Here is a 26,892-nt window from a genome sequence, read left to right on the forward strand (position 1 = left end):
GGTTTTGAACTCATACATGTAAAGTATAAAATGCAACAAATATATCAATCAGAATATATTTCATGTTTATTATACAGCAGGATGTAGCAGATTTTTGCCACAGAATTAAGCCACTTTAAACCGTTAAGCTATACTGTTGCATTCACTTATTCCACGTCAGCAGTCAAGCAGTTAATTAAATCAGTTTCATTTGAGCAAACTATTAATAGAGCTTTAGGCCTAATTTCCTCTAATTCCCTTTAAATTATTGCACCTTCACCACTAATTTTAGTTAGTCCACAGATGTAACACTAACACCAAACAGTTTTCAGATTACATATAAAATAAACACATGTACAGGTTTATCCAGTACTGGTCATGACGTACAGTCTTTTTAGTACACAAAGACAATAATGGCTTGGATTGTCAAGTCAAGTGAGACTTCGGTTCAAAGTTTCACAGTTCTTGGATGTTGTAGTTTTCATTTTGGATAGAAAAGGTCATGCTTAGCGTCTCATCTGAGGAAAAGCTCCTTGCAGATCCGCTGTGTGTCCTCGGGTGACTTGACCTCATGACCGATCGTCCTGGGGTCTGCAAAGATTTCATAATCGTTTCCTCCCTGTTAGGGAGAAAATAACATTACAAAACTGATTGCTTCAAGTCTGGGATGACTTTGTGCATGAATACTGGAATAATACACTCACTGGCATTGTTTTGTCTCCAAAGAAATGGATTTTCTGGTACGAGTCTTTCTCCACAATTCCCAGACAGTAGCGCTTATCCCAGCCCTCTGGAAACACATCAAAGCTGATCTGCCCACCTGCAGAAAAAAATAAAAAAACATATTTGATGAAACATTATGACTATACTTTATATATACTATTACACAAACATATTATTGGCTATACAACTACATATACACAGTTACTTACCAATGGAGAAAGCTAGTCCTTTCCCAGCAAACTCTTCTTTTAAAACGGCGACAAACTTTTCTCTGATTTTCTCCTTCTGCATAAAGAAGAAAAAGTCAAAAAGACGCCAATCAACATTTAATCTTTTAAAAAAATAATGGCATGCGTTGACAAATGCTTAAAAAAATGACCTTATCAAGTTCGAAGAATTCGATTCTTTCCTGTTGGCTACAGCTTCGACCAATTGGGGAGATGTTTAACATTCCATTACGGAATTCAATAAATGTGCCTCTGAGAAGACAGTAAAAATATCATAAACATTATGGTAGAAAAAACAACAACAACTATACACACACACACAATTGCAATATACACACACAAAATTGCACAATATCATGATCTCAGTTTTAAATAGGTTTTAATACAGTTAATTATGCAGTTAACAGTGTTAAATAAGAAGTACTTTCTAATTTTTTTTAAGTGAAGTAGTTCACTTTAAAAAAAACTTTTAAATTATCAGCAAAAGTTTTTTTTAAAAGTGAACTACTCCTTTAACTTTAACATTGAAAATAAGTACAGACAAACATTAAAATAACGCAGTAAAAAAAATGCTTTTCTCCATGCAACTTTTAACCTTACCTCTTCTTGGGTAGTTTTAACTTTGAAAGGTAATTGAGGCAGAAATTGATAAAATCCTGTAAAATGTCCTCTCCCATGTATGCTTGAATACTCTGATGAAAAAGAAAAGAAAATATCACAATGGAAAAGCCCCTTGTATCATTCGCTGGACAGTATGTGAGAGAATTTGTGAGCTAAATAAGCAGTAAACGGAGAATCAGAACTACCTGAACAGAGTGCATCTTCCCAAACCTGTATGCTACCAAACCATTCTCAGCAAACACATAATCCACCCTATCAATCACTGTAAAACATGGAACATTTACTCCTAAGAAAACATGCACACTATAAATGAACTGAATGTTTTTGCTTATTTCCTTGCATTTGTATTTTAAATATTTGTAATACACACCATCATCACCCAACTGCTCTTTGATTTTGTCCAAATCTGATCCTCCAACCACCCCGACTCTCACACGCTGTTTCAGTTCACTCAAGAACTGATGCATGTCAGGAGTTGCTTTCTAAAGACAAAAACATACACAGGCAAATAGGTCACTAATTCATTCCATTAAGCACACAGTTATAAACAGGCTGTAATGTTTAAATTTAGCTGAAAATCCATTAAAAAAGATGATCCCAATATTTTTTTAAGATTTTGGTGGTTTCACAGTATATATTTTCTTTCATGGCTGGACCTATATGTTTGTAGAGGCTAATTTTACTGGCAGGAGTACATAGAATACACAAATATTTACCAAATACAAATTTGCTTTCAGTAAATGGAAGAAATCATTTCAATTTATAAACTTATTCTTTTGGGTTGAAATGCATGCAAAACTTGCAATCGTTCATTTCCCGAGCCATTTAAATCGGGGGAAACTTCCAAATGTGGCTCAAGATTACTTTTCTTATAAAAAAAAACATAGTTCTTAATTTAATTCACTTCCTCACAAACTATTTTTCCCCCTTCTTCAATGAACCAGGCTTCCTGATGTCTTGGAAAACCTGGATATATGTATATCTAGACCTGGACAAATCATGTAAATCTTTTATCATTTTTATACATTGTTTAGTTATGCCAAGCTCTAAAATATTTTAGCAGGTAGAAATTGTGAGTTAAAACATTTTTAAATCCTTAATTCGTATCCAGAATATCTATAAAAACAGGAAAAGTCAGGTGGCTTTTAAATATTGTTGTGGAACATGGGCCTTGAAATCAAAAAAGCTTGCCATTGATTTAAATTGTTGTATTGTAAAATATGTAATTGACAGAACTATGATGTGTTTAAATGATTAGTCCATTACAACTTATGACGTCCAATGTTTACATGTAAATTCTCCTCGACCCAGAAGCAGACTAAAATTAGTACATGGAGAATGAATGTTATCTTTAATAGACAGCTTTGACATGTATAGTCTCATACTGTAATACATTTAATACAGTTTAGTATTGTATATTTTTATTATCTGTGTCATGTCGCTGTCATTATGTCTGTGCTTTGGAGGCTTCACCCAGACAAATTCGTCGCATGTGTAAACATAATTAGCAATAAATCTCATTCTGATTCTATGACTGTTCATTAGGATGTGCCAAGACATAAAGGAAATTCACAATACATATTAGACTTTTACAGATATTAAACATTTACATAGATCATCATTCAGTGTCATTTTAAAGATAGTTTTCAGTTATTCAATAAATGATAGTAAATCAGATCCATATCTCATGAGAGTCATGAGATCTGAAAAGATAACACACTTAGTTAATAAAAAGTAACATTAGTTAACGTCATCCGCTTCAGTCACTCACCTGGCGAGCTGCTGTTAAAGTCCCGTCTACATCAAACAGACACAGCATTGTCGGGTCCTCCACGTTCGAACTGGCCATTATAAGAGCTGCAAACTTTATAAATCAGTTTAAGATCCGTAACGTTATAATTTTGCGAGTATGAGAGTCATTCAGTCATTCGGTGCAACGTCACAACTTCCGTGTTGCGCAGTGCGTCACAGGCCACGTGCTCATGAACCAACAGCAATTTGTTATTGCTTTTATATAGCAGTTAAATAATTACTAGAATGGATGTGCGGTGGCATTTTTTAGTGCGTGTTTGAGCAACCCATTCAATTTCCGATGTAAGTGGTAGATAGATAGAATGAGTGAATCAATTCCGCCCAGCCTCACTGAGGCGCTGTCGCGAGGCTGCATATGAAGTAGCGGCTTCTCAACCAACGAAAACAAAACTGCATCGAGTTCAAAAACCGGAGACTCAAGCGCCGAAAGAGTCGGCTGTGAAGAGTGAGTTACGGGGTTTTCCATTCAGAACCGTATATTTAATTTAAAAATAAGATACGTATGTTATTGTATAGCCTATTTATTCGGTCTGCGATTTATTCTGTGAATAAAATAGTTTTTATTGAGTGTGACGTTAGCTGAACGCTTGCTAACTTACTCTGAACTGTAGCGTGTGTGATTTCACTTTATATTAGTGAAATCACACACGCTACACGAATACGTATGTTTAAATAGTGTTAATTAGTGATTCACTATATTGTTGTGAGTAGTGTGAAGTTTATAAAAAAGTACTTAACTATTTTTTTTCTGGAAAATGCAATACTATGTTTTGGACCATCTAGTGTCTTCTGTAAAAGAACCCAGCTCAGACAGACCACTTGAGGCGAATAAAGTGAAAAGGACCCAGTTCTCTTAAAGTTCCCACTGTCCCCGTCATCATAATGTTTAATTATATGGTAGACCTTTATCTTGGTATGTAGCAAAGTACCATGCTTTTATCTTATGATGACATCAAGGAAAATGTTTTACCAGTAATTGTGTCAACTGTGCAAGTGTCACCTTTTAAAACGTCATCAGCCTTTTTTAATTAAAGGATAAATAAACAAGACATTATATTGGACATTATGGAAGTTGATAATCATGAAAAACATGCCTTATTCTTCACAATAAACTTTCAATATTTTAATAATCAACTGCATAAATGTTAATCGCATCCTAAAGGTTTACAGTATACTTCCTTACTAATTTAAACTGAACTGGCCTTGCATTATTTTACATTTATTGGTATTATTTCCTCTGTGGATTGAATAATGGGCTTCTTTAGGGTAGTGAGGAGGTTTATGTTTTTCATTTTACACTTTATAATTTTTTTCTTTCTATTTCTGCAAAGGAGGCTGTCAAGACTTTGTCAATATGGATAACATGGAGGATGACACCACAATCTTCTCAACGCTCAAATCTTTCAAGAGTTTGATATCATGTCCAGATCGCTCTTTGCTGGAGACGGAGCCAGCCTATGGAAGAAGCGACCTTCAGAAGCTCTATACCACACGAGTGGAGGCGAGTCACAGACTCCTTTCATATTTTGGTCATTTTTTGTAACGATATATCAGAAAGTGATCTCATAAATATATGTACTTAATCTCTTATATAGTATGTTTAGAGCAGATTTCTGATTTTTTTTTTTATTGCACATGGTAGTTAGAGGAGGCTGCCGAGCGTGTCCGTTCCCACACCAACCTTCTGCAACTCACTCAAGAGAAACAACAGATGGAGCTCAGTCACAAACGGGCCCGTATAGAGCTGGAGAAAGAGGCACACAGCAGCTCCAGAGACTTACAGGTGAGCGATAGATGGGATACTGCTGAAAATCATGCTTTCTGTTGCAGGATTTTCTTTTGCTGTCTTCTTAGGCCTTTTTCTACATATATTTCTGCAACATGAAACATCAAACCCCGCAACCTTAAATAGGGTTTAAAAGACACTGCAGACAAAAAAACATTAGGATGCAATTTAGTGCATTCAGTCTCTGCTGTGGAAACACCTCATTTGACCTGTGCTTGTGTGTGTCTGTGTCTGTCTGATTACATTTACAGAGGGAAATTGACCGTAACAGGGAGTTACTGATGAAGATCAGACGTCTGGAAGAAAGAGAAGAGAAAGCAAATCAAGCTCTTAGTGAACAAATGGAAAACAACAAGGCTTTAAAGCGTAACCTTGAGGAACTCCACAAGAAAGCAAATGAAAAGGACAGCAAACTTGCAGAGGCGGACCAGGTGTGTGTTCATGTTTATTAGTGTTTATAGCTAGATAAAAATTATTACATTGAATGGACTGATGATTTATTGCATTATTATTTCCTATTGGAACATGAGATTATATCAAAGGTTTTAATTGTTTTTTTAATAGGTGGTTGCCTCACAGCCGGTTTGTTATTTACTAGTCAATTCTTCTGAGCATTTCATTTGACAACAAAACTGGCATGTACTGTGCGAATATGAACATGTTATAAAAAGACTCATATTTATTTATTTATTTTAATAGACAGAGACAATACAGAATGACATTAGGTCTCATTCACTAATAATTGATGCATATTGTTCAGAATTTTTTGATGAGTAGAAAGTTGAAAAGGAATAGAATGGAAATATAAATCTTTTATTAAAGAATAAAGGTTTTTACTGTCACATTTTGTTTTAATGCCTTGATTAGTATTAATTTCTTTAAAAAAAAATTGAATGGTGGTGTGCATTCACAAAAATAAAACTGCGAGGACAATTGGTGTTCAGTTCATAAATCTGATTTTGTTTAAACCAACTTTTTATACTTTTGTTAAAGGGTTAGTTCACCCAAAAATGAAAATTCTGTCATCATTTATTCTCCCCTTTTGTCATTCCAAACCCGTAAGACTTTCGTTCATCTTCATAACCCAAACGAAGATCTTTTTAATGAAATCTGAGTTTCTGTCTCTCCATTGACAGTTATGCAACTACCACTTTGACGCTTCAAAAAGTTCACAAAGAGATCGTAAAATATGAATTAACCGGTTTAGTCCAAAGAGACACATTCACTTTATATGAAGTTGTGCAGCTGTCAATGATAAAAAGATCTCAGATTTCATCAAAAATATCTTCATTGTGTTCTGAAAATGGATGAAAGTCTTAAGGATTTGAAATGAAGGTGAGTAATTAATGACAGAATTTTCATTTTTGGGTGAACTATCCCTTTAATCTAGTTCGGATTTCCGTGAGGTGTTTGAAGTATTTTGTTCGTTGTAGATGATCAGTGAGTTGAAAGACGAGACACGAAGGCTCAGTCAACAGGTCCAGATTCAGGAGTCCAAATTCTCCACCCAAAACCTGGAGATCCAGGCGCTACAGGAACAACTGGATGTGCAGCGCAAGTATGAACTAACATGGGCACAAACACACACTAGGGGCTTCCACACCGGAGGAATGTTTTCATATGGGGGGCTAAATTAGCTGGTACTTCAGAGTCTACACATAGGAACTACCAGTGATGTAATTGTTCGTTGATTGGAAACACACAGTTTACAAATACTTACTCCAAAAACATGGAAATCAGCGATAGTTGACAGACAGCGAAGTCCAGGCACTTCTCAATCATCACGCTGTGGAGTTGTTGAATGCCACGCTTAAATGATGTCACTGTCGGCAGGCTTACATCACTTCAAAGTTCATACTGGCAGGGGGAATGCAAATAGGAAAATAGCCCTAATGGAGAATTTAGTTCTTGGGGACTCCAGCTGCCGCTGGAGATCCTATAACTACCTGAAGCCTTTACTGTTTTCTCTTATACTTTCTTTTAAAAAAAATACAAATGTACTATGTTGTTTTTGCATCTGATGCTGATAGGAAGTTCCAGGACGTCAGTCAGAGATGCCAAAACCTCCAGTCATCTCATTCCACCAACACAGAGAGTGAACTCAAGATAAAGGTAATTCTGTTTCAATTTCTATGAAGTTTGGAGCACTGAGAGATGAAGAAGTAAGTACTTCAGTACCAAGTCGGTAGTAAAAAAACCAAAAAAAGTCAAACTTGTATTTTGCATCATGAAATTGCCTTTTATTTGAGACCTGGTCCCTCTTATTGGTGCTGTCCATCTGCAGGAGTTGGAGAGGCGTTTGGCTCTTCAGGAACAAGACGCTGTGATTGTGAAGAACATGAAATCTGAAGTGGCCAGACTGCCTGAACTTGGGCGGGAAATGAAACGTCTGCGGGAGGAAAACTCTTTCTTGAGGTATCAACATTGTCATCATCCTACTTTTTCTGTGGTGGATGCATACCTAAATCATTATTTATCATAATTTCAATCTCTCAATTTCCTTTCCAGAGAGACAAAGGAGAACAGCAGTCTGCTAAAAGAAGAAACTGAGGGTTTGAGGAGGAAGCTGGAGAGAATGGAGAGAGTGATGGAGGAGAAACTCAAAGTGGAGTTGGAGAAAGAGGTAAACGCATACAGAAGTGCAGTTTGTCATTGAGTTTTTCTACTCTGAAAATAATGTGTATTGTATCTGCCGTTTTATGGATATAATGGCCTAAAATTACACTTGAATGAAGAATTCGGTATGAGTTCTGACAAAATTATTTCTTACTTGACCGATGCTATGCAATAGAGATAATTCTGGATAAATTGAGAATCACGATATATATATATATATATATATATATATATATATATATATAAAATTTTGTTTTCAAATATTGTTTTCAAATATATAGATATATATATATATATATATATATTTTTTTTTTTCAAATAGAGATCACAATCCTCAACAGACAACTAGACAAAATACCACGTTAAAATGTTAAGTGCTGCAGTCTATTTAAAAATGTTTAATTTAAAATAAATTAAAATAAAAATGGGTTTGAATGAATGATTCAATGACTCATCTCAATAAAGACTTTTTTCCTCACTGGATGAATAAGCATTTTTGAACAAATCTCGAATGAATGAGTCAAGGACAAATAATCTTTTTTTTAACAATCACTGGCACAATGATGAAATTAAATCAATTGTTATTTATTATCGTTACTTTCAAAATATGTTAGTCTATTTTGATTGCTATCATAGACATGAGTGTTTATACCCAGACTTTTATACCAGTACTTCTGTGATAATTTTGATATTTGCAACCCAGAAATATTGATACAGTGTGGTTGAAAAGACTGTTTGTAAAGCAATTCCATACCTATACATGATGGCTGTTCTCACTGGGTCAACACAAGCAGTGGTAACACAGATTTGAATATTTTAGAGTGATTTTATCAAAGGTTTAATAGACAGGCGAATCGTTGTCATTTAGGAATGAGATTGCATGGGTGTTTGAATCGAGATTGCAATCTTTTGATTAATCGTGCTGCTCTACTATGCATGATTGACTTTTTAAGTCGAGATTGACTTTTTAAGATTTTAAATTATCTTTTGCATGACATTTCAACCCAAAATAAAAGAAAATACATTTTCATAAAACAAACAAGTCAATTTTAGGACAAGTTTGATTTCTTGAATATCAGAATTTGAAGAAAGTATGAGCTTTTCTGTTATTCAAAATGTAATGTATTTGTACATAATAGTAGTAGTATTTGTTTTGGCTTTTAATGTATGGTGATTTTAATCCATTATTGTGTCTGGATGTGATTCTTTTCTTCTAGAAATTAGAGCATGAGCTGCAGGCTTGGGAAAACATTGGCCAGGCTACAGGACTTAATATTAGGTGGGTATTTTATAATGTTCTTTTTTAAACAGAGTTTTGTGGAAAAGTTGCATTAAAAGCCTAATAGATATGTGACGCTCAATGTATGAAGCCATATTTGAGGGTATAGAAATTGGCGGTCACAAAGCCACCAGATGGCGCTCTGATCTTAAGAAACAGGTTGTTTCTCTCTTTCTGTCTTCACCTGTGTAGGTCTATTAACTTGTATCAGGTCAGTGAGTGTTATTGGTTGTAAATTGTACATGCTCTCTGGTTCTGCAGTGTTTTCAAGGTCAGCTTGTTATATATGCTGAAACAGTGGCTGATGTGGAGTAGTTTCAGTGTGTTTGCATATGCATGTGTTCTATTGATCGTGAGTGGTGCAGATGTGCTTTGTCAGTCATGTGGAAAGATATAAACATTGTCTGTTTGATGGCTTATGGGGATTTGGTGGAGCAGTCACACACACACACACACACACACACACACACACACACACACACACACACACACACACACACACACACACACACACAGTGCTATTGAATTACCCCTCACAATGACAAATATTGAGACTCTTATTGGTCAATCACTGTCTTAAAACGACTGATCTGTTTTAACATCCGCTACTGATATTTGATGATATTTTGAATATCTAACATATGCTATATAAATTGGACCGATGAATAGTTCCAAACCCGTATGTCTGTTGAACACAAAGGGAGAAATTCTTATTAATGTACTAGTCACTTTTTTACTGAAATCATAATGAATTAGTCAGAACTTTGAAAAAAAACAACAACAACTTTTCCGGTGGGCAATGCAGCTGTGGGGTCTTATATGTCTGCTATAACACGCTCACGCACTTTATTTTTTTTGGGAGGAGTTAAATTAACATCTGTGGTTTCAACAACCAAATACAACTACACCCGTTCAGTTTCGTCTGGGATGCACCTTTTGAAGTGGTTTGAGTGATCAGATTTGAATCTGTCTCGAAAGTGTTTTGGAGGGCATTATCACCTGGTCTTTTCACGATCGGATAGCTATCCAGTCAGAGAAAAAAACGAGAAATGACAAGGTGTAAATAGGCCTTAGTTATTTGCTGAAAATCATGAGATCAGTTCATGAACAAATTTGGTTTGGAGTGTTTTTTATTTATTTATATTATTAATCAATTGGTCTGATCTGAACTAATCATTCATTATCTGTATTTCAAGTTCAACTGAATCATCAATGAGGAGAAAAATAAAATCAGTTTTGATTTTTTTTTTTTCACACTATATCATATGACTACGGAAGACATGACAAAGATTTTCATATTATAATACACACAGAAAATTATTAATTTCTTCTTTTGTTTAGTGTGGAAGGACCAAAAGCATACCGGTTTAATAAATGAAAACAAGTGTTATTTTTGGTGAGAGAGGGTCAGAGAGTGGGTGGAAAATGGCCATGTAAGACAAAATGATTTAAATTGAGGGCTAGTTCTGTATTATAAATGATAAAAAAAAAGTTATCCTTAATTTAAACACTATGAAAATGGGGTTATTAATATGTATATATCATTTGGCTCACCTCAGGATGGTTTTTTTCCCACTTTCCATCTTTTTGTGGTATATACTGTCTGTAAAAGTACAGAATATTAATACAAAAAGTGCTGAACAGCATGTTTCAGTGTTTATGTGCATTTCTACAGGATTTATATTTTATTTATAGAGAAATCGAAACCAACTCGATTGAGGTTACAGAATGATGAGATTTGAATTACAATCTGTCACAGTATGAATCTTAAGCCAAGCACACACTACAGGATTGAAGCTTGTTGCATTTCATGTTTGAATTCTGAAAAAGTATTTAATTTCCTAAAGTATTAAGCAGTACAACTGTTTTCAACATTGAAAATAATAAGAAATGTTTCTGGAGCATCAAATGAGCATAATTTAGAATGATTTCTGAAGGATCGTGACACTGAAGACTGGAGTAATAATGATGCTGAAAATTCAGCTTTGCATCTCAGGAATAGGTTACATTTTAAAAATGTATTAGATTAAAAACAGTTTGTAATGGGGTTCAGTTGTCATGTGAAGGAGGAGGTGGGAACTGGCAAACGTTCAACAAGTTTAATAATAAATAAACAGGTACAAAATGAAAGTATAAGCCAGCAGCCCCTCACAGACACACAAAACAGAATCAGGCCTGTTCCTCTCTCAATCTTCACTGTCATCTCTCCTCCTTTATGCTTCCACTCCTTCGTGAGAGATGCGAGACCAGTGCGTCACAGGTGTCGTTCATTATCACTCACGCCACCGGCCTCGCGCCGCTCTCATGTCCCTGTCCCTCGGCCCTCATGTTGTTGTTTAACAATATTACTGTTCTTACTGAAACTAGATTTATTTTCTCATTTCGCTACAGTTGAAGCCTTTGCCTATAGCTGAATCACTTGCTTCTATCCAAGTTTAAGATGCTAGCCTTGGAGAACTATAAGTTAGTCTTTTATAGTTTCATTTTAGTGTCCCGGCTAGGAGTCTTTCGTTTTTGGGTGATTGGTTGTTTTAAATATACTGCAGTTATGATTGCTCAGTTCTTCGTCCGTCACATCTAAACTAAAACAGATGCTTGTAATGTTGTGTTAGTGCTGTAATTTTTGGAGTGGGAAGAGCTTTAAACAAAATTTCCTAGGGCTAGGGCTATCAGAGGGACCATTGTTTCAACCAAACAGAGCAAATGAGATTTTTATATTAAACTGTACAATATAAATAAAACATAAAAATTTAGTTAAATATTCAACAAAATGTTTTTTGATTACATTAACAAATAGAAAAATATTGAATTGTTTCCATTTACATGCACTAATATAACAATAAATGGCAATATTTACCAGAAAATTAAAGTTATTTTATCATTTTCTTGTCCTCATTCTTAAGGGCACTAGGGGCAAACTAGAGATGCACCGATTGCAATTTTCTTGGCCGATTCCGATTACCATTTTTTTTGTAAGTGTGACCTGCCAATATCGATATTTTTTCCGATTCCATAAACGCACATATTTCTTCATTGCAAAATGTTATTTTCATAACAAAAAAAACAACTTGATAAAAGACTTTTACAAAATGCAACCATATGGCGTAGTCTGGAGCCCTGATATCCTTAATGGATCTGGTCAAAATCTTAATAAAATCTAAAAAGGTACTTTCTCCTCATATAATTCTCTCCCCTCCCTGTTCACAGTGACGTCCGTTTTTCTCAGCGAAGGTTTTGTTCCTGTTTGTACGCATTGTCAGTCTTTGAAGTGTGATATGGCCTTCGGTATTTGAATGCAGGGTTCAACTGATTATCTTCACATAAACACTGTATGTAGTCAAACTCTTCTCAATGCTTTTCCACTGCTTTGAGAGAATAATGGCAAGGTGAATGAGCATAAAGTGTCCGTCTCTCTTTGGTGGAGCTGAAATCTGTTTTTGGATTCTGATTGATCATTGAACATTTCTCATTCTGCTCTCTCTGCTCCCCGGGCCTATCAACCACCCCATTCACCGGCAGTATAAATATGTCTAGCAGTAGTTTCATTCTGCTCTCTCATGTTTTACTTGGGTGAGCAATGTAACTCTCGCGGGGATTCTCCAAATAAAAGAAACCGGTGTCATATCTTCTCAATGTTTTGTCTCAGCAAAGAAAAGTGCAGCGGTTGGGACTTTCCCTTTTTGTATCGTAGACTTATTTCGTCTTGCTGTGAAGGAAGCGAGAGATAACCTCCTGAAAAATGAAGGGGGAAAAAGGAATTTATACTCAGTCTTATGATCCCTTTCCTTTATGGTGAGATTTCTACTGTTTGAATGCTGAATCAATTCTCTTCAGAATTAGCTTTCATCTTGAATACAGAACAAAGTTGTCAGCCATAAGATAGCACTTTTATCATAGAAATTTAAAGAAAAATTGTCAAACATGAGCAAATGCATTCGAAGCCGTTTTGTCTGTGGGTGTGATTAAGTCCATGAGCTTTTTGTTTGATGTTGACAGCTCTGTTAATTATGCAAATCAAAGACAGCCAATGTAATTTAACATGCCCTATGATCATTTGATGCATGACCCAGTAGTTAACAGTGTATGTTATATAGAAATAAAAATGAATACATTAGGCAGTTTGAATATATATTGCTACCGAATTCTCGTACTGAGTACTTCCAGCAAGCATAACATAGCATTTATAAACCGAATTTGCATAATTATGTCAAAATTTGCTTTTATGAGAATGCTTGGGAGAATAACAACACCAAACAAACAGAGCCCTGCCTGCGTAACAGTATGGGATTTAAAGAATTTATGTAAAATCTTTCAAAAGATGATTGCATTTAATCAGAAATTCTTTCTTTAATAATGGCCCAGTGATTGTATTTAATAGTTTAAATTAAATAAAACGACTGGCATCAAAATAAATAAAAACATAATTAAAAACACTAATGAAAAAATATTGGCAATTTGAGTATTGGAGGTTAAGGAGTTAGAAAAGTCAATGTGTTTTTGCAACAAGCTGAAAAAGAAAAAAAAGTCAGGACAAAACAGCTTTGGAGAAATGTCTTAATCTCTATTAGGAAGCAGATTCTACTGTAAATGCACATTCATTTTTGTTTCATAAGCAGCTGCTAATGTGTCTTTTAGAGAGTGTGTTTTAGAATGGGTTTTCAGAGTTTGCAGTTTGTGGTTTTAGAGAATGCTTTCCATTAATAATGTACATGTTGTTGTACCATTAGTACAGGAAATAGAGAGATGGTTATGAGAACTATTAAATATGTGTTGTTGATCATAATTAATCTTGCATAAAACGTAGCCAGTGTTTTTCCAGTCAGCATTAGCAATCAACCAACATGTTTGTTTGTTTGTTTGTTTTTTCGATGGCTAATAACAGATATTGCACAGAACAAAATTTACATATTTAATTTAATGATAGTAAATTACATGCATAACAATTGCTGCAATAGAAGTTAGATTTTTTTTTTAATCATTTTACTTGACAAAATTAGAAATGATAGGAAAATATCAATATGCAAAAAATAATTTGGGACTTCATAAATCTGTAAAATAAACAGGTTTATTCATTTGAAACTTATTGATTCTGTAATCAGGGGTGGTGATGGCGCAGTGGATAAGACGCATGCCTGTGTTGTGAGAGACTTGGGTTCAAATCCACTGTGAGACACCAATGTGTCCCTGAGCAAGACACTTAACCCCTAGTTGCTCCAGAGGCGTGCGACCTCTGACATATATAGCAATTATAAGTTGTTTTGGATAAAAGCGTCAGCTAAATGAAATTAATAAATGTAATCCTATAATAGTAATTTTTCTTTTCTTTAAAAATAAAGAAATGGTTAAAGACATGAAAAAAAAGCTGTAACCAATATAAGTAATCTAGTAAGTTTGTGTGCACTGTGCATCATATTTTCTCAAGACCAGATAGTGTTAATTTTACACACAGTGCACAGTGACTATGACGTGAATATGATATAAGAGGCCGACTGGATTTTTTTTAATGCCTGTCTCTTACTTCACTTCAAATTTTTTGTTGTTGTAGGAAACCTGAGGATTTATCCAGGGAGGTGATACAGATTCAACAGCGAGAACTGAACTTGAAACAGCAGAACTACACACTCAATAGCAGGTAAATACACGCATTCACATGAACTAAAAGGTATGGACCATTGACTTTGGGTCATGAGGCAAGTGTGTAACGTTTAAACGCCTTTCCTCTTTTATATCCTAGAGCTGATTGTAGGAATGAGCTGAAGCAAGATTAAATAAGTGATATATAGTCGAGCTGTGCTGTCACTGCATGGTTTGCAAAATAGACATATTCAGTAATGCCTGTTTCACACACGCTCCGTGTGCAGTGCCTATGCGCTATTGTGCCATATGCTGCATTGCTGCATTTTCTATGGCTGTACCACAAACACAACAGTTATTCTCTATTTTTTATTTCAAATCAATATTTTTATTATCAGCGTCTTTTATAAAAAATATATCATAAAGTTTCAGCATTGCGATTGCGATTCTGTTTGTACACAGTAGTTATAGGTCTACACTCTTTCACAGACATATTCATGTTTAAACTCAATACACTTAAAAAAAACGTATTATTCAATGCATTACTTCTATATAGATTTAAGTTGCTCAAGCAAGTGGCAAAACATTTAAACATGTACTTATCTTAACATCGCAAACATTTTAAATTAAAACATACAATTGACAAAAACAGCTCTCTCATACCTTTTGCATTTAAATCTTTTTTACAAGAATTATTGTGGGTCACAAAGAACTTGTTTTCCAACTCCACGAAGAGACGAGTACATCCATTATGTCGCATTGTTGAGGTACTGTGTAGTTTTCCTTGCTTTAATTACCCTGGGAGAATTCATTGGAGAAAAGTGAAGTCAATTAGAAGCACTCACTTCCTGATTGCCAAGCGCACTGCGTGTGACGTGGGCAACCTGTCTCACAGCTGTACTTCTTCTAGTAGCTGTGCCAAGACGAATCTGAGGCTACGTCCACATTAATCCGGATACATTTGAAAACGGGGTTTTCGTTTAAAAACGCTCTCCGTCCACACTAGCGTTTTCTGACGTTTCAGTGTGGATGAGAAACTTCTAAATTCACTTTACTGCGCATGCGTGAAACTTCACAAATGCTCACTGAGATAATAATGTTATCGCACAATAACAGGATAATTTTATTTAGCAAAATATCTCACCATCATTGATGCGTCCAGGTTGCATTCAGTCACCCTACGTTTGGTCTAAAACGCAACTGCTCTCCTGTTTTGCCGCAGGACAGCAAATGTAACTATATTATCTGTCATCTTTGTAGTGCTATGAAGAATAGCACACATTAAGTAACATAGAAAGTAACATATTTTAGCAATAGTGTAAAAATGAATAACACATAACAGGCACAATTACCGATAAACATGAATATCTATTGGTACTACATGGATCACATATGACTAAACTTACGTCATCGTTTTGAAATGAAATACCTCCGGTTTCACTGTCCACACTACAACGCGAAAACGGCGTTTTCAAATTTATCCACTTTGGAGAGCATTTTCCAAACGATACGTTTTTGTTGACTTAAAACGGCGTCTCAGTGTGGGCGGAAGGCCAAAACGGAGAGAAAAATATACGTTTTCAAACGAAAACGTATTAGTGTGGACATGGCCTGAATCATTCCCTTCCGAATCTTGCAGAGCCGGACATCGTGAGTATTATTAGCTGTAACTAATAATTGTTAATGTAACTTTATGACTCTCTATGGGCTTCTCCCTTGACTTTATGCCTCCACGTCCTAATTTCTCTATTGTGCGACAGAGAGTCGCATGTTATTATGCAATCGTTAGCCTATTTTTACAAAAACGGCTTCTACGGGGCCTTAACGTAAGATAAAAGGTAATGGAGCCTTTTATACATTGTCATGTTTCTTTAAATAGAGTCTTTAAACACCGTAGTTTAAAATCAAAATTAATGGGAGTCAATGGAATTCTAACAGCAGGTGAAGGCTTGCTAGCCAATGGCGGCCCCCAGGCTATCTTCGGTTTCCGGCTGATGGATTACCCCCTTGGTTAACATGGGTAGTAGGTACATAAAAAAAAATATGCAGCGCATACGCCCTGCAAATGGAGTATGTGTGAAGCAGGCATAAGAATTGAGATGGACAGTCTCAATTGAACCTTCACTTGTGAGCGACAGCTCTACTCCAGAGCATATGATCTCTCCCTCAAGCGATGGATTGGTACAGCCTATCTCTATGTCTGTTTTTGTGCTTAAAAATGTCATTATTTGACAAGGCCTCTAATGTGGGTCTCATTTCATTCTGTGCTGCTCTTTGAAAGGCATTAATGGGGTCTTTTCTTGAGTTTCACTGGCCAGCATTAGCCAATCTCTTTGATGCTCTTTCTGTCTATCTCTGGTTTCTCCCTCTCTCTAATTGTCAGACGGTAATTGGTCGATGGGCGTTGGTGCGTGTCGGCGCTGCGCGGCTCATCACTTCAGCAGTCAAGTCAAACGAAACTATGACAATATCAGATCTCACTAATGAGCTGAGTGTTGAGATTGGGCTAATTATGAACTATCATGTCTTCTAAAACAGCTTTGCAAAGTAATGAGTCTGCTGTCATTGCTTCCTTAAGTTCTTTATGGAAGAAGTTGGGCTCTCTGTTCCCCCCCCCCCCACACACACGCACGCACAGCCTTCTCTTTTTTATTGCTTATATACTTGAATGAGTTTCTGTCAGATATAGGCCTATTATTTGCAAAGCAACTTGCATCTGGTGAGTGGAGGATGTCTAGTGTGTGGAAAACAATACTTTTTTGTGAATTTTTGCCTCTTTTTAATTGCAGACAGTACCTGAAGTAGACTTAGATCGATGTTCTACAACATTTTGGCTTCAAAACAATAATGGCCTCTGGTACCTCAGTAGTAATTCTTAATTGATACCATCGGCAACAAATGCACTGGGTATATTTCACTGTGTTCCCCTGAGAAACTTTGCGTTTGCTCGCACAGAATTTAGCTCCAACCCTGAAAAAAAAACTCACTTGCCAGTAGCCTTAGGCTAAATCCAAAGTGCCCCTCTACCATAAAATAGGGCATTATTTAAGGGGACTGAATTCGCTCAATCTTTTTCATTCACTCCTTCAAGTGTATTGTATTAGTGGACTAATATAGCGAATAGTGATTGAGGGTTTAGGGGGCTATTTCACATTCAGCCTTATAGTGATCTTGAAGACATTAGCCCCTTTCACACCGCAATGCAAGCGTGGATGTCTATCATATAGCAGAAGTGCAACAAAATAATGCTTCACAAAAAATAAAGCTAAGATGATGAATGAATGGCAAGGAAGCACAAAAAATTAACAGACATACATAAGAGTAAATACAAACAAGAGTTCGTTGTTAGTTGCCAACAGCACCGCAGCTCCAGACAAACAATAGCCGCGTTTCCACTGCCGGGCCAGGGCCGGGCCGTGCTAGTGCGTGCCAGGGCCAGTCGCGTTTCCACTGTCACTTCCGGGGCTTGATCGTCGAATACCTTGGGCCAGAGGGGGCCAGCTCGGGCTAGAGGCGTGCTCAAGGTAAAAGGCGGAGTTTATCGGTGTTATGGAACGTTATGATCTGAAGCAAGATGCACATAGGGGTGTCCATGTTTAACCGATTAACCGTTTAAAATTGCATAACATTTTAATTTGAACTGTAGGCCTATGCCAAATGCTGCGCAACAATATATAGGCTATATATAGCTACATATCGACGAATTTTCAGATATTTGTTTGATTTTTTTGCCCCTTAAACATTTAAAATATTTGACAAATTAATATGAAAAAAATATATATTTTACTGGTTTTCTGAGGCCAAATTAGAACCTGGAAATGATATTTTCCCCGCAGTGCTGAATGAGAAGAGCCGTAACCACAGCCTACAGAAAATGATCTAAATGATTTTCGGCTAAAAACATATCTCCATCTCCGGATGCACATTTAGAGAGAAATTAAGCTACATAAACATAGAAGATATTGGCTTTCGATTCGAATTTGTTCGTTTTAAATTGGACATTTAAAGCTTTAATCTACAAAGGATATAACCCCTGTAGACTAAAGCTTTAAATGTCCAATTTAAAACGAACAAATTCGAATGCGGTGGCTGTTTCAGGTCTCACGCTTCAGTTCACGGAGATCATGATTAATGATTAATTGTTAAAGCACAACGTTTTCTTGTTATAAATAAATTTATTTGCGAATAATGTATTATTATTTTCTGTATGACCAGAAATTAAAGAGTATTTTAAGTTGTTTCCACTGAAAGAAATGCAATGAAACTGTTCACATGGGCGTCTCGCAGCCATCAGTGCGTGCTCCACACACACTGGATATGCGCTGATATTTGTCAAAAATATTGTGTTTATTTGTGCTCTGTTCCTTTTTTGGATAAAGGCGTCTTCTACATATGCAGCCTAATAAAATGTTACAATAATGATGATGATGGTTATTATTATTATTATTATTATTATTTGCAGACACGGAGTTTTTGTGAAATGGACGTTTTGCTTATTTTCAATTGGCAATTTCAGTTTGAAGGGTGATGGAAATGGGGCTTTAACTGCTCCGTACTTGCTGCGTTTTATTTCTATAAATTAATTTCGTTTCAAATGGGGTCCAATCAGTTATTAAAGGTGTTAAAAATTTACTCTGTATCTCGAGGTTGCGGCGCGCACACTATGCACCGAGTATTAACCGATGGGCCTCGGTTAACGATTAATGAATAACTTGAAAACGTGCCCGCAGCCCTACTTGTTATAAAATATCAAAAAATCGCTGCTTGAAATGGAGAATCGCCTGTACTGGTCTCGGAACACTATTGCAGCCACTACGGCAGTTGAGTTAATATACATGCTATCTTCCTAATTTAAAAAATAAATTAATTCATAATACCCGCTGAAATGGGTTGGGTTTTATGACGTTTGATCCTGAAAGGCGTGTTAGGGGTGGGGTCTGGGGCAGCGCTGTGGGGCTACTGGCCCGGCAGTGGAAACGCAAGCCCGGTGCTTGAGGCCCGAGGCCACTAGCTCGGCCCGGCTCGCTGTTAGCTCTGGCCCAGCCCTAGCCCGGCAGTGGAAACGCGGCTAATGACACTCAAAACCAGTCTTACTGGAATCAAAGCAAGCAACCTTAGCGTATGTTTTCAGGCCTGTGCTGGAAAGCTTTTCTAATATTAACGTGGGTCCTAAAGCTCTTTCCAACCCTTCATTTTCGAGTTATATTCTGATGAGGTTTTCTCTTTTGTAATATCTCTCAGCCAATTTTCTCTTTCTTTCTCTTTTTTAAAATCTCACTCTTGCTCGTTCTCTCTCCTCCACCGCCATACTAATGCTGATTGGCAATACACGTTTGTTGTGGTTATCGTTTCGACCAACGTTCAAACAGCGTTTTTCAAATATCGCTTACCCCACCTTTAATGGACATTTCTGCTTTCAAATAACCTACCTTATGTACTACCATTAAATTACATGCATATTGGAAAACATTGGCCGCCCTGCTTAATCTATACTTCTGTGTATAAAAACCCATACTGCTATTTTTACAACCATTTGCACAGACTGCTTTGCCATTACTGAATACATAAAGATCTGTTATTGTGATATCATGCATTGTATTTTTTTGTCGCCCATAACAAGGAAAAAAACTATTGGTTGCATGTCAGATACATGTGGGTATATGAATCTTCTCCCAAGTAGGCTAAGATACATTGATCAATATGGAGGATGTTCCCTTGTTAACACTGCATTGCATTGCCTTCTCCTTTTGAGGCCGTTTTCGTGATCATTTTTTAACATTTAAATAGAAGTGCAATGACTGGTCTAGTCTAGTGTAAATCATTTGTCTACTGAATAATGTGATGAGCCATAAAATTACCCTCTTTGTATTATAAGTGCTTATAGATGCTTTACATGCATGTGCTGGTGTGCTTTTCATGTTTTTCACTTGGTTGAAGCACTCCATTAAGCTACTCCTTTTTTGTTGAGAAACTAGGCCAACTAAATCAATTACCCTATGCACTAACGAATAGAGGCAATTTGCATAATAAGCCTCAGTATGTGCTGAGGTCATATTGATAGGAGACGAGTATGGTTTTGTGATTAGATTGTGCATTATTGTCTTATTGACCCTCCACGGCAGGGCATGATGATTTTCATTACAGCTCAAATTGGGCTGGATAGTTAGCATCTGGAAGAGATGAGAGGAGTTAATCAATTTAGCTATGAGGACACACACACACATACACACACGCTGACTCACTCTTGCAAACGTCGACCCTCATATCCCCCCAAAACAAATCTCCTTTGTCAACTACCTCTAGAAAACACAATTACATCCACCCGGACAGTCTCTCCCTTTAATCCAGTAGATACAAAGATTTTGAATCACAAACACTTTTGCAACAAATTTCATGGAATTGAACTCTTGCTGTGGGTAATTTCTCTCACTCTGCAAGGTCAAGTGGAAAAGTGCTCTCCCAGTGCTCTAGAGTCTATCTGTATCAAACATCCTTCCTTTATCTCCAGAAGACACATGCACACACAAACAAACAGCTTCCTCTCATGTAAATACGCGCTGCCTTTTTGCTTTCTGGTTTGATGTCCATTCTTGGTTCAGCAGTGACCCCACACAAAAATTGGGCAAAATACTGGTACTGAAAAAAATAGTGATATCAAAAATGTGTAAATTATAAAATAACAACATTGCTCATATTTTGCTACCTGGCAGATAATTGAACAATTTTGCTAGATGTCCTCAACTCGCTGAACACTGAGCTGTAGAAGCGAAATATGGATTTGGATTCTTTGTACAGCCATAATGTAATACAATTAGGGATGCCCCAATCAAGATTTTTTTGTGCCTCCGAGTCATACAATCTGTCTCAATCTGATGCATTAGTTTTTTTGCGCTTCTTTCCCATTTTTAATGGTGGTTTGCAAGCCCATTTGAAGGTGCATACATCTTGAGTATTTTTCTTTTCAATGCAACTTGCATTTCTTACTTGAAAAAATAACTTAATGTTAAGGAAAGCAATGTTACTTGGAAAAAAAGATCTGATTGAGTTTACGTTGCCCCCAACACTGATCTTAACGCACTACTTCTCTCTTATATCTGATTTATAATGTGCAGGATGCTAAATCTGATGAGTCATAGCTGACGTAAATAAGTGTAATCTTTGCCCTTCAAACATCAATAACAGCTTATAAATGTTCAATGTTGCAAGTAATCATGGCATAACTTGTATAATCCACTGCTAGGTGTAAACACACACACACTTGTGTCTGGCTCACTGTCTTCAAAACATTGTGCACCATTTCCCAAAATGGTCCAGCAACAAAGAGTGTATATTCAGCTTTCATAAGTAAATTACGTCGAAGTAGATAGAGGATGCAGTTCCTTTTGTTCTCCCCAGAGCTGCTCCATCTTAATGTTATTCTGGCTTTCAGCGTTCGCTCTGTGGAGAAGGCCCGTGGTGAGCTCCTGCCAGAGATCGCTCAACTGCGCGCCAAAGCTCAAGAAGAACAGAAGAAACGAGAGAACCAGGATTTGCTGGTCCGCCGCTTGCAGAAGAGAGTCCTACTGCTCACCAAGGTGAAAAGCATATTAATAAACATTTTCAGCTATCTTGTCAAAGCTAAAGGGTTCATACAGTACTATAAATTTCAAAAACAAAAACTTCATCCTCTGTGCAAAATGGCTATATCTTTCTCTAGAAAAATTAGATGGGTACTACTCTTTGCCTTTGTTTAAAACCTGATTTGCAGGAGACATATCCAATAGTCAGAGACCTGAGAGCGAAATAGCAGAATAAAAAGAGAGAGATACAGAAAGGAATCACTACAGCACATTGAACATAACAACCTAAAACTGAAAATCCTGTCATCATTTATTGTGATTAACCATAAGACTTTTGACCATCTTCAAAACAGAAATGAAGATATCTGTAATGAAACCTGAAAGATTTCTGTCCCTCAATTGAAAGTGATGAAAAACCTTAGACGGTTGAAAAAGTTCATGAGGACATTGTAAAAGAGATCCATGTGAATCAAGTAGGGCTAGTGGTTTATTCTCAGACATCAAGCAAGAATGTTTAAGCTTCAGTTTAGCATATTTAATTTTTTATATTTGTTCTTTCATCGTGGATTATATGTGAAAAACATCTGATCATCATTTAATGTGGTTATATAAATAAATCCGTATGTGTTTTTGAAGATCTTTTGGGTCTGAAATGATATGAGGGTGAGTAAAAAGGGAGGTAAAATAGTCATTAGAAAGTCTGATATGACCCATTATCTTCTCATAGACAGTATGAGTGGCTGTAACTTCTGTAGAAATCTAGAACGTGTCCTACTTCCTGATCTGAAGTCTTTCCAAAGGCTTGGATGAGATTTTGATAAATTGCTGGAGCACCACCTTATTGTGCATATGAATAATACTCTTGTTCTTTGTTTGTCAACAGCTTGGTTAATTGGTAATTAACAAAGGGTTCAATACACTCGAATCATATATCCTAAATAGGTGGTATTTGTTTTAATAAAGTCAGTGTTTGGGTGTAATGATGTCTACACTGGAGACATTCAGAGCATCCTCACCAACCTGATCTAAACACACATGGACAATTAGAGCTGTCAGAACAAGTAATTAAGAGTTAATATAAGCAAGCATGCTCACATATTTCTTTGTTGTTCAGTTGTTAATTACGTTGTTGGTAGACTGTGCTCATTAAAATGTGGATGCATCAAATCAGTTTGTCCAGTAAAATTGTGCGAGCAATAATCCAAATGCACAATTTTTCTGTCTACAAATCTAATTAAACATGAGAGAAATGTGTTTTTAAGATCTAGACAAAGTTCTATAGTGTCCAAACTTTTGAGTAGTACGGTATTTGATGATAAAGACTGTTTACACACACAGTTCCAGAAAACCAATAGAATTGACAAGCAAAAATTTGCAGGCTGTTTGTCACAAGCCATTATTGACAACTGTAGTGCTTGATGTAAAAATGTATCAGCTGTCTTCAGAAGATTAACCGTTTTCTAGCTATGATCAAAAGCCGAGATAAAAAGGTTTTATTGTAGAATTGACCCATGTTCTCCATTAAATGAAGATCCATTGGGGTGGAAAAAAAACTGCAGTGCGGCACAGATTGGTTTCCTCACTCACTCACCCGCATAGATTCTCTCTTCAGCACAGGTCTGTGCCAAAATAATAGTCCTAAATGAGAGTTTGCTATCTGTGGGACGAATGAGGGGAGTTTAAGATAAGAGCACGGGTGAATTTCATTACAATAGAAATGGAAAAATAAAATAGCTTGTGTGTGTGTGTGAATATACTGATGTGTCGGTTTGTTGACACCCCTTAGGTGCTAACTTGAATTAAAAGAAAGATCTAAACTGTTTTCATTACTTAATAATACAGTCTTTGACCTTTTAAAAAGTAGTTCAGAGTTACAAATGAAACTGAAGTTTTTAAAAATGTCATAACTTATTTTGGTTTTAGATAGCTTGGGTTAACAGAAAAAAAATTGAGGTATATGAACACCTGGATGAATCTCACATAAACATATCCCTGTTGTTTGATTACAAAATTGATAGCGATTACAATTATATTGTGATTTAATAGAATAAAATTAAATAAAATTTGGTTATAGAATAGATAACCAAAATAAATCTTAATTTTCTTGACCATTAAGCATATTTACTGTATTATTATAATGCAACAAAATCCTTTAAATTTTAAAGTGCATTATAAACAAAGCATTTCAGCATAAACAAAAAAACTACTATCATACTGTACATTTAAAAATATTACATTAATGAAAATAATAAACAAACTTTGTGTGTGTGTTTTTTTTTTTGTTACAGTGAAATTTTCATGGCATATAAATATTTTGTATTTTATATATTTTCTTAAATATTTTGGAAGATAAAAAATAATAAACAAACTTTGTGTGTATTTTTTTTTTTTTGTTACAGTGAAATTTTCATGGCATATTAATATTTTGTATTTTATATATTTTCTTAAATATTTTGGAAGAAATGTGACCTTTTTGTGAAGTTCACAGCTAAACCTGCATGGATATCTGGCGTCAGTCGCATTGATTGTTACGTCAGGTGAATTTAACTAAAACTCCTCAAATGCATCATTAACTTTCCATTTAAACTGATGTTAAAGGTCTGTTAGTGAAGGTTTTGTTCAATATTAACCTTCAGAACTTTTCTAGTTTGGGTGTATACATGTGCATTTATCTGTTGGCATTTTAGTATTCTCAGTTGACACACCGGATAATGAATCACAATGTTTTATTGATCCTGCTGTTTTCGGCTTTAGAGACTAGACTAGATTTAATTTCGGTTTAATCGACTCTAAAATGAGATATTTACACAGATGACTCCAACTCAGAAGGGAGCTCTTTCACCCCATTAATTCTCCTCTAATATTTCTTGCATCTCTCCTCTTGTATATAGAGCAATACAATGGCATTACAACTGATGCCTGCCAATTAAATTGTACGACATTGATTAGGTTGACCGTTAAAGCATGTGAAATAAGTTCAGTAGTAAGTGAAACACAATCAAGCTGTAGTAATTAAATTTACATTAAGGCATTGAGCAGATTCTTTCATTTGGATTTTTTTTTTGTTGTTGTTATACTTAATCACCCTACAATAAAAATCAGCGTCATCCGTTTATGCTTCTGCAAGCATCTCAGATAGTTCAACTTCCACACAAATAACTATATGCATGGTGTCTTTGTGTTGTACTGACCTAGCTTGGCCTGAATTGAGTTCTGGAATTGAAACTTTTGTGCTTTTTGTATGTGGGTCAGGAGCGCGATGGAATGAGGGCCATATTAGAGTCGTACGACAGCGAGCTGGCCACAAGTGAATACTCCCCTCAGCTCATGCTCCGGGTCAAGGAGGCAGAGGACATGTTGCAGAAAGTCCAAACTCACAACACGGACATGGAGGTGAGAACTACATACTACATTACCCATAATGCACCCATAGTGATTTGTTCAAGTGTGTGTAATCTGGATATCTGCAGGTTGCAGTTGTGGGTGTGACAGAAGGTCTTTTTAATTGGTTTTGAAAGCTGCCTGTTATGGTGTGGAGTAAAGTTATAAGAGATAGTTTCTGTTGTTGCATTTCACCTTTTGCTCATTACTTTAACCTGCAGCTATCCATGTCGCGATTTGTTTGCATCCCTGCAGCATTTTACATGTTTTAGTATAATATATGGATTGTAGATATTGCTTTATATTATTATTAGGGCTGTCAATCAATTGAAATATTAAATTGCTACTATTTGAGAAGTAGCTGATTCAGTTACTTTTTTGTTTCAGCAATTTGTGTGGATGATTCAGATAGCATTCATTTATGCAACATGACTCTACTCTTCTGATTAAAAAATAGATTTAGTGTTTCTCAAACTGTCAGTGCATTTGGAATGCAAACATTGAATTCTCAAATAACTTCAATTCAGTAATTAAACTCCTTTTAAATTGTTTATGAATGGAACCTGCCCTGGTGTTTGTATTTCTATGAATTATGGTTTCTCTCTCATGGTCTCTCTCTCTCTCTTACTTCACCAATGAAGTAAAATCACTCATGAGGTTTAATGATAATTATAATTCATTCATATTAAGAATGCTAATGATTCTGAAGTATTGTTTTGTTTTTTATTTCCTGTCTGGGTTTGACTTTGAATTATGAATAATTTATATAATCGCATGTGTTGACATATTAGTAGGGCACATAAATACTCATGTTCATTTATAGCAAAACAATGTGGAAAACATGCCTTGATTTATTTAAACAATTGTAATAAATAATTTAAATTTAGGGTTCTTGGCAATAATTCAAATACAAATGAACTGGATTCAAGTATGAAATACCACAATAATCAAATATAACTCTGCATAGTCTTAATAGCTGGGTTTCAGTCACGTGATTATGATGATAATGCGCAGAATTCAGATGGAGGGCAGGGAGTGAAGAGCGCAATGGATGAGATGGAGAAAAGTCCGTACTGTACTACCTTACACGTTACAAGAGAAAGAAATAAACAAAAAATTAGGGAAGCACCGATATGAACATTTTGGCCGATACCGATAACCGATAATTCTTTATATTTGAAAGCCGATAACCGATATATCGTCCGATAAACTTAAATCAAAATTTTTATCTAATTTTAAAAGCGTGATTACAAAAACAAAAGTCTCACAATTAAATCCATGTCCATGTTATAGTGTTGTATAGCCGATATGACAGATTTGCGCTGCACATTCATA

General features: G+C 35.9%; 2 protein-coding genes across 2 annotated transcripts in view; one reads left to right on the plus strand and one right to left on the minus strand.

The window, feature by feature from the left end:
• Nucleotides 1-44: 44 nt before the first annotated feature.
• Nucleotides 45-3,497, minus strand: pmm2 (phosphomannomutase 2). The gene is made up of 8 exons (XM_039652058.2): nt 3,322-3,497; nt 1,921-2,032; nt 1,736-1,812; nt 1,530-1,621; nt 1,082-1,181; nt 912-987; nt 684-799; nt 45-598 (listed from the first exon to the last, which is right to left on the minus strand). Exons 1-8 carry the CDS (start codon nt 3,397-3,399, stop codon nt 494-496), a joined length of 756 nt encoding a protein of 251 aa, XP_039507992.2. The 5' UTR covers nt 3,400-3,497; the 3' UTR covers nt 45-493.
• Nucleotides 3,498-3,669: 172 nt separating this feature from the next.
• mad1l1 (mitotic arrest deficient 1 like 1) overlaps nt 3,670-26,892 on the plus strand; it is a 57,893-nt gene continuing 34,670 nt past the window's right edge. The window contains exons 1-12 of the mRNA XM_039652054.2: nt 3,670-3,807; nt 4,694-4,863; nt 5,005-5,145; nt 5,400-5,579; nt 6,582-6,706; nt 7,179-7,260; nt 7,433-7,563; nt 7,657-7,771; nt 8,982-9,043; nt 14,589-14,675; nt 22,047-22,191; nt 25,429-25,569. Of these exons, the coding sequence (XP_039507988.2) occupies nt 4,717-4,863; nt 5,005-5,145; nt 5,400-5,579; nt 6,582-6,706; nt 7,179-7,260; nt 7,433-7,563; nt 7,657-7,771; nt 8,982-9,043; nt 14,589-14,675; nt 22,047-22,191; nt 25,429-25,569 (1,356 nt within the window). The 5' untranslated portion in view covers nt 3,670-3,807; nt 4,694-4,716. The remainder of the gene's footprint in view (nt 3,808-4,693; nt 4,864-5,004; nt 5,146-5,399; nt 5,580-6,581; nt 6,707-7,178; nt 7,261-7,432; nt 7,564-7,656; nt 7,772-8,981; nt 9,044-14,588; nt 14,676-22,046; nt 22,192-25,428; nt 25,570-26,892) is intronic.

This window comes from Pimephales promelas, chromosome 6 (genome assembly GCF_988280905.1).
Source record: "Pimephales promelas chromosome 6, fPimPro1.hap1.1, whole genome shotgun sequence".
Taxonomy (NCBI): Eukaryota; Metazoa; Chordata; class Actinopteri; order Cypriniformes; family Leuciscidae; genus Pimephales; species Pimephales promelas.

Bases quoted from the DNA above. Each gene is read 5' to 3' on its own strand.
- pmm2 (XM_039652058.2), bottom strand. From the start codon at position 3,399: ATGGCCAGTTCGAACGTGGAGGACCCGACAATGCTGTGTCTGTTTGAT. The intron at 1,813-1,920 runs GTGTGTATTACA...CATGTTTTACAG, and splicing joins AGAGCAGTTGGGTGATGATG to TGATTGATAGGGTGGATTAT. The intron at 1,182-1,529 runs GTAAGGTTAAAA...CTGTCTTCTCAG, and splicing joins TTAAAACTACCCAAGAAGAG to AGGCACATTTATTGAATTCC.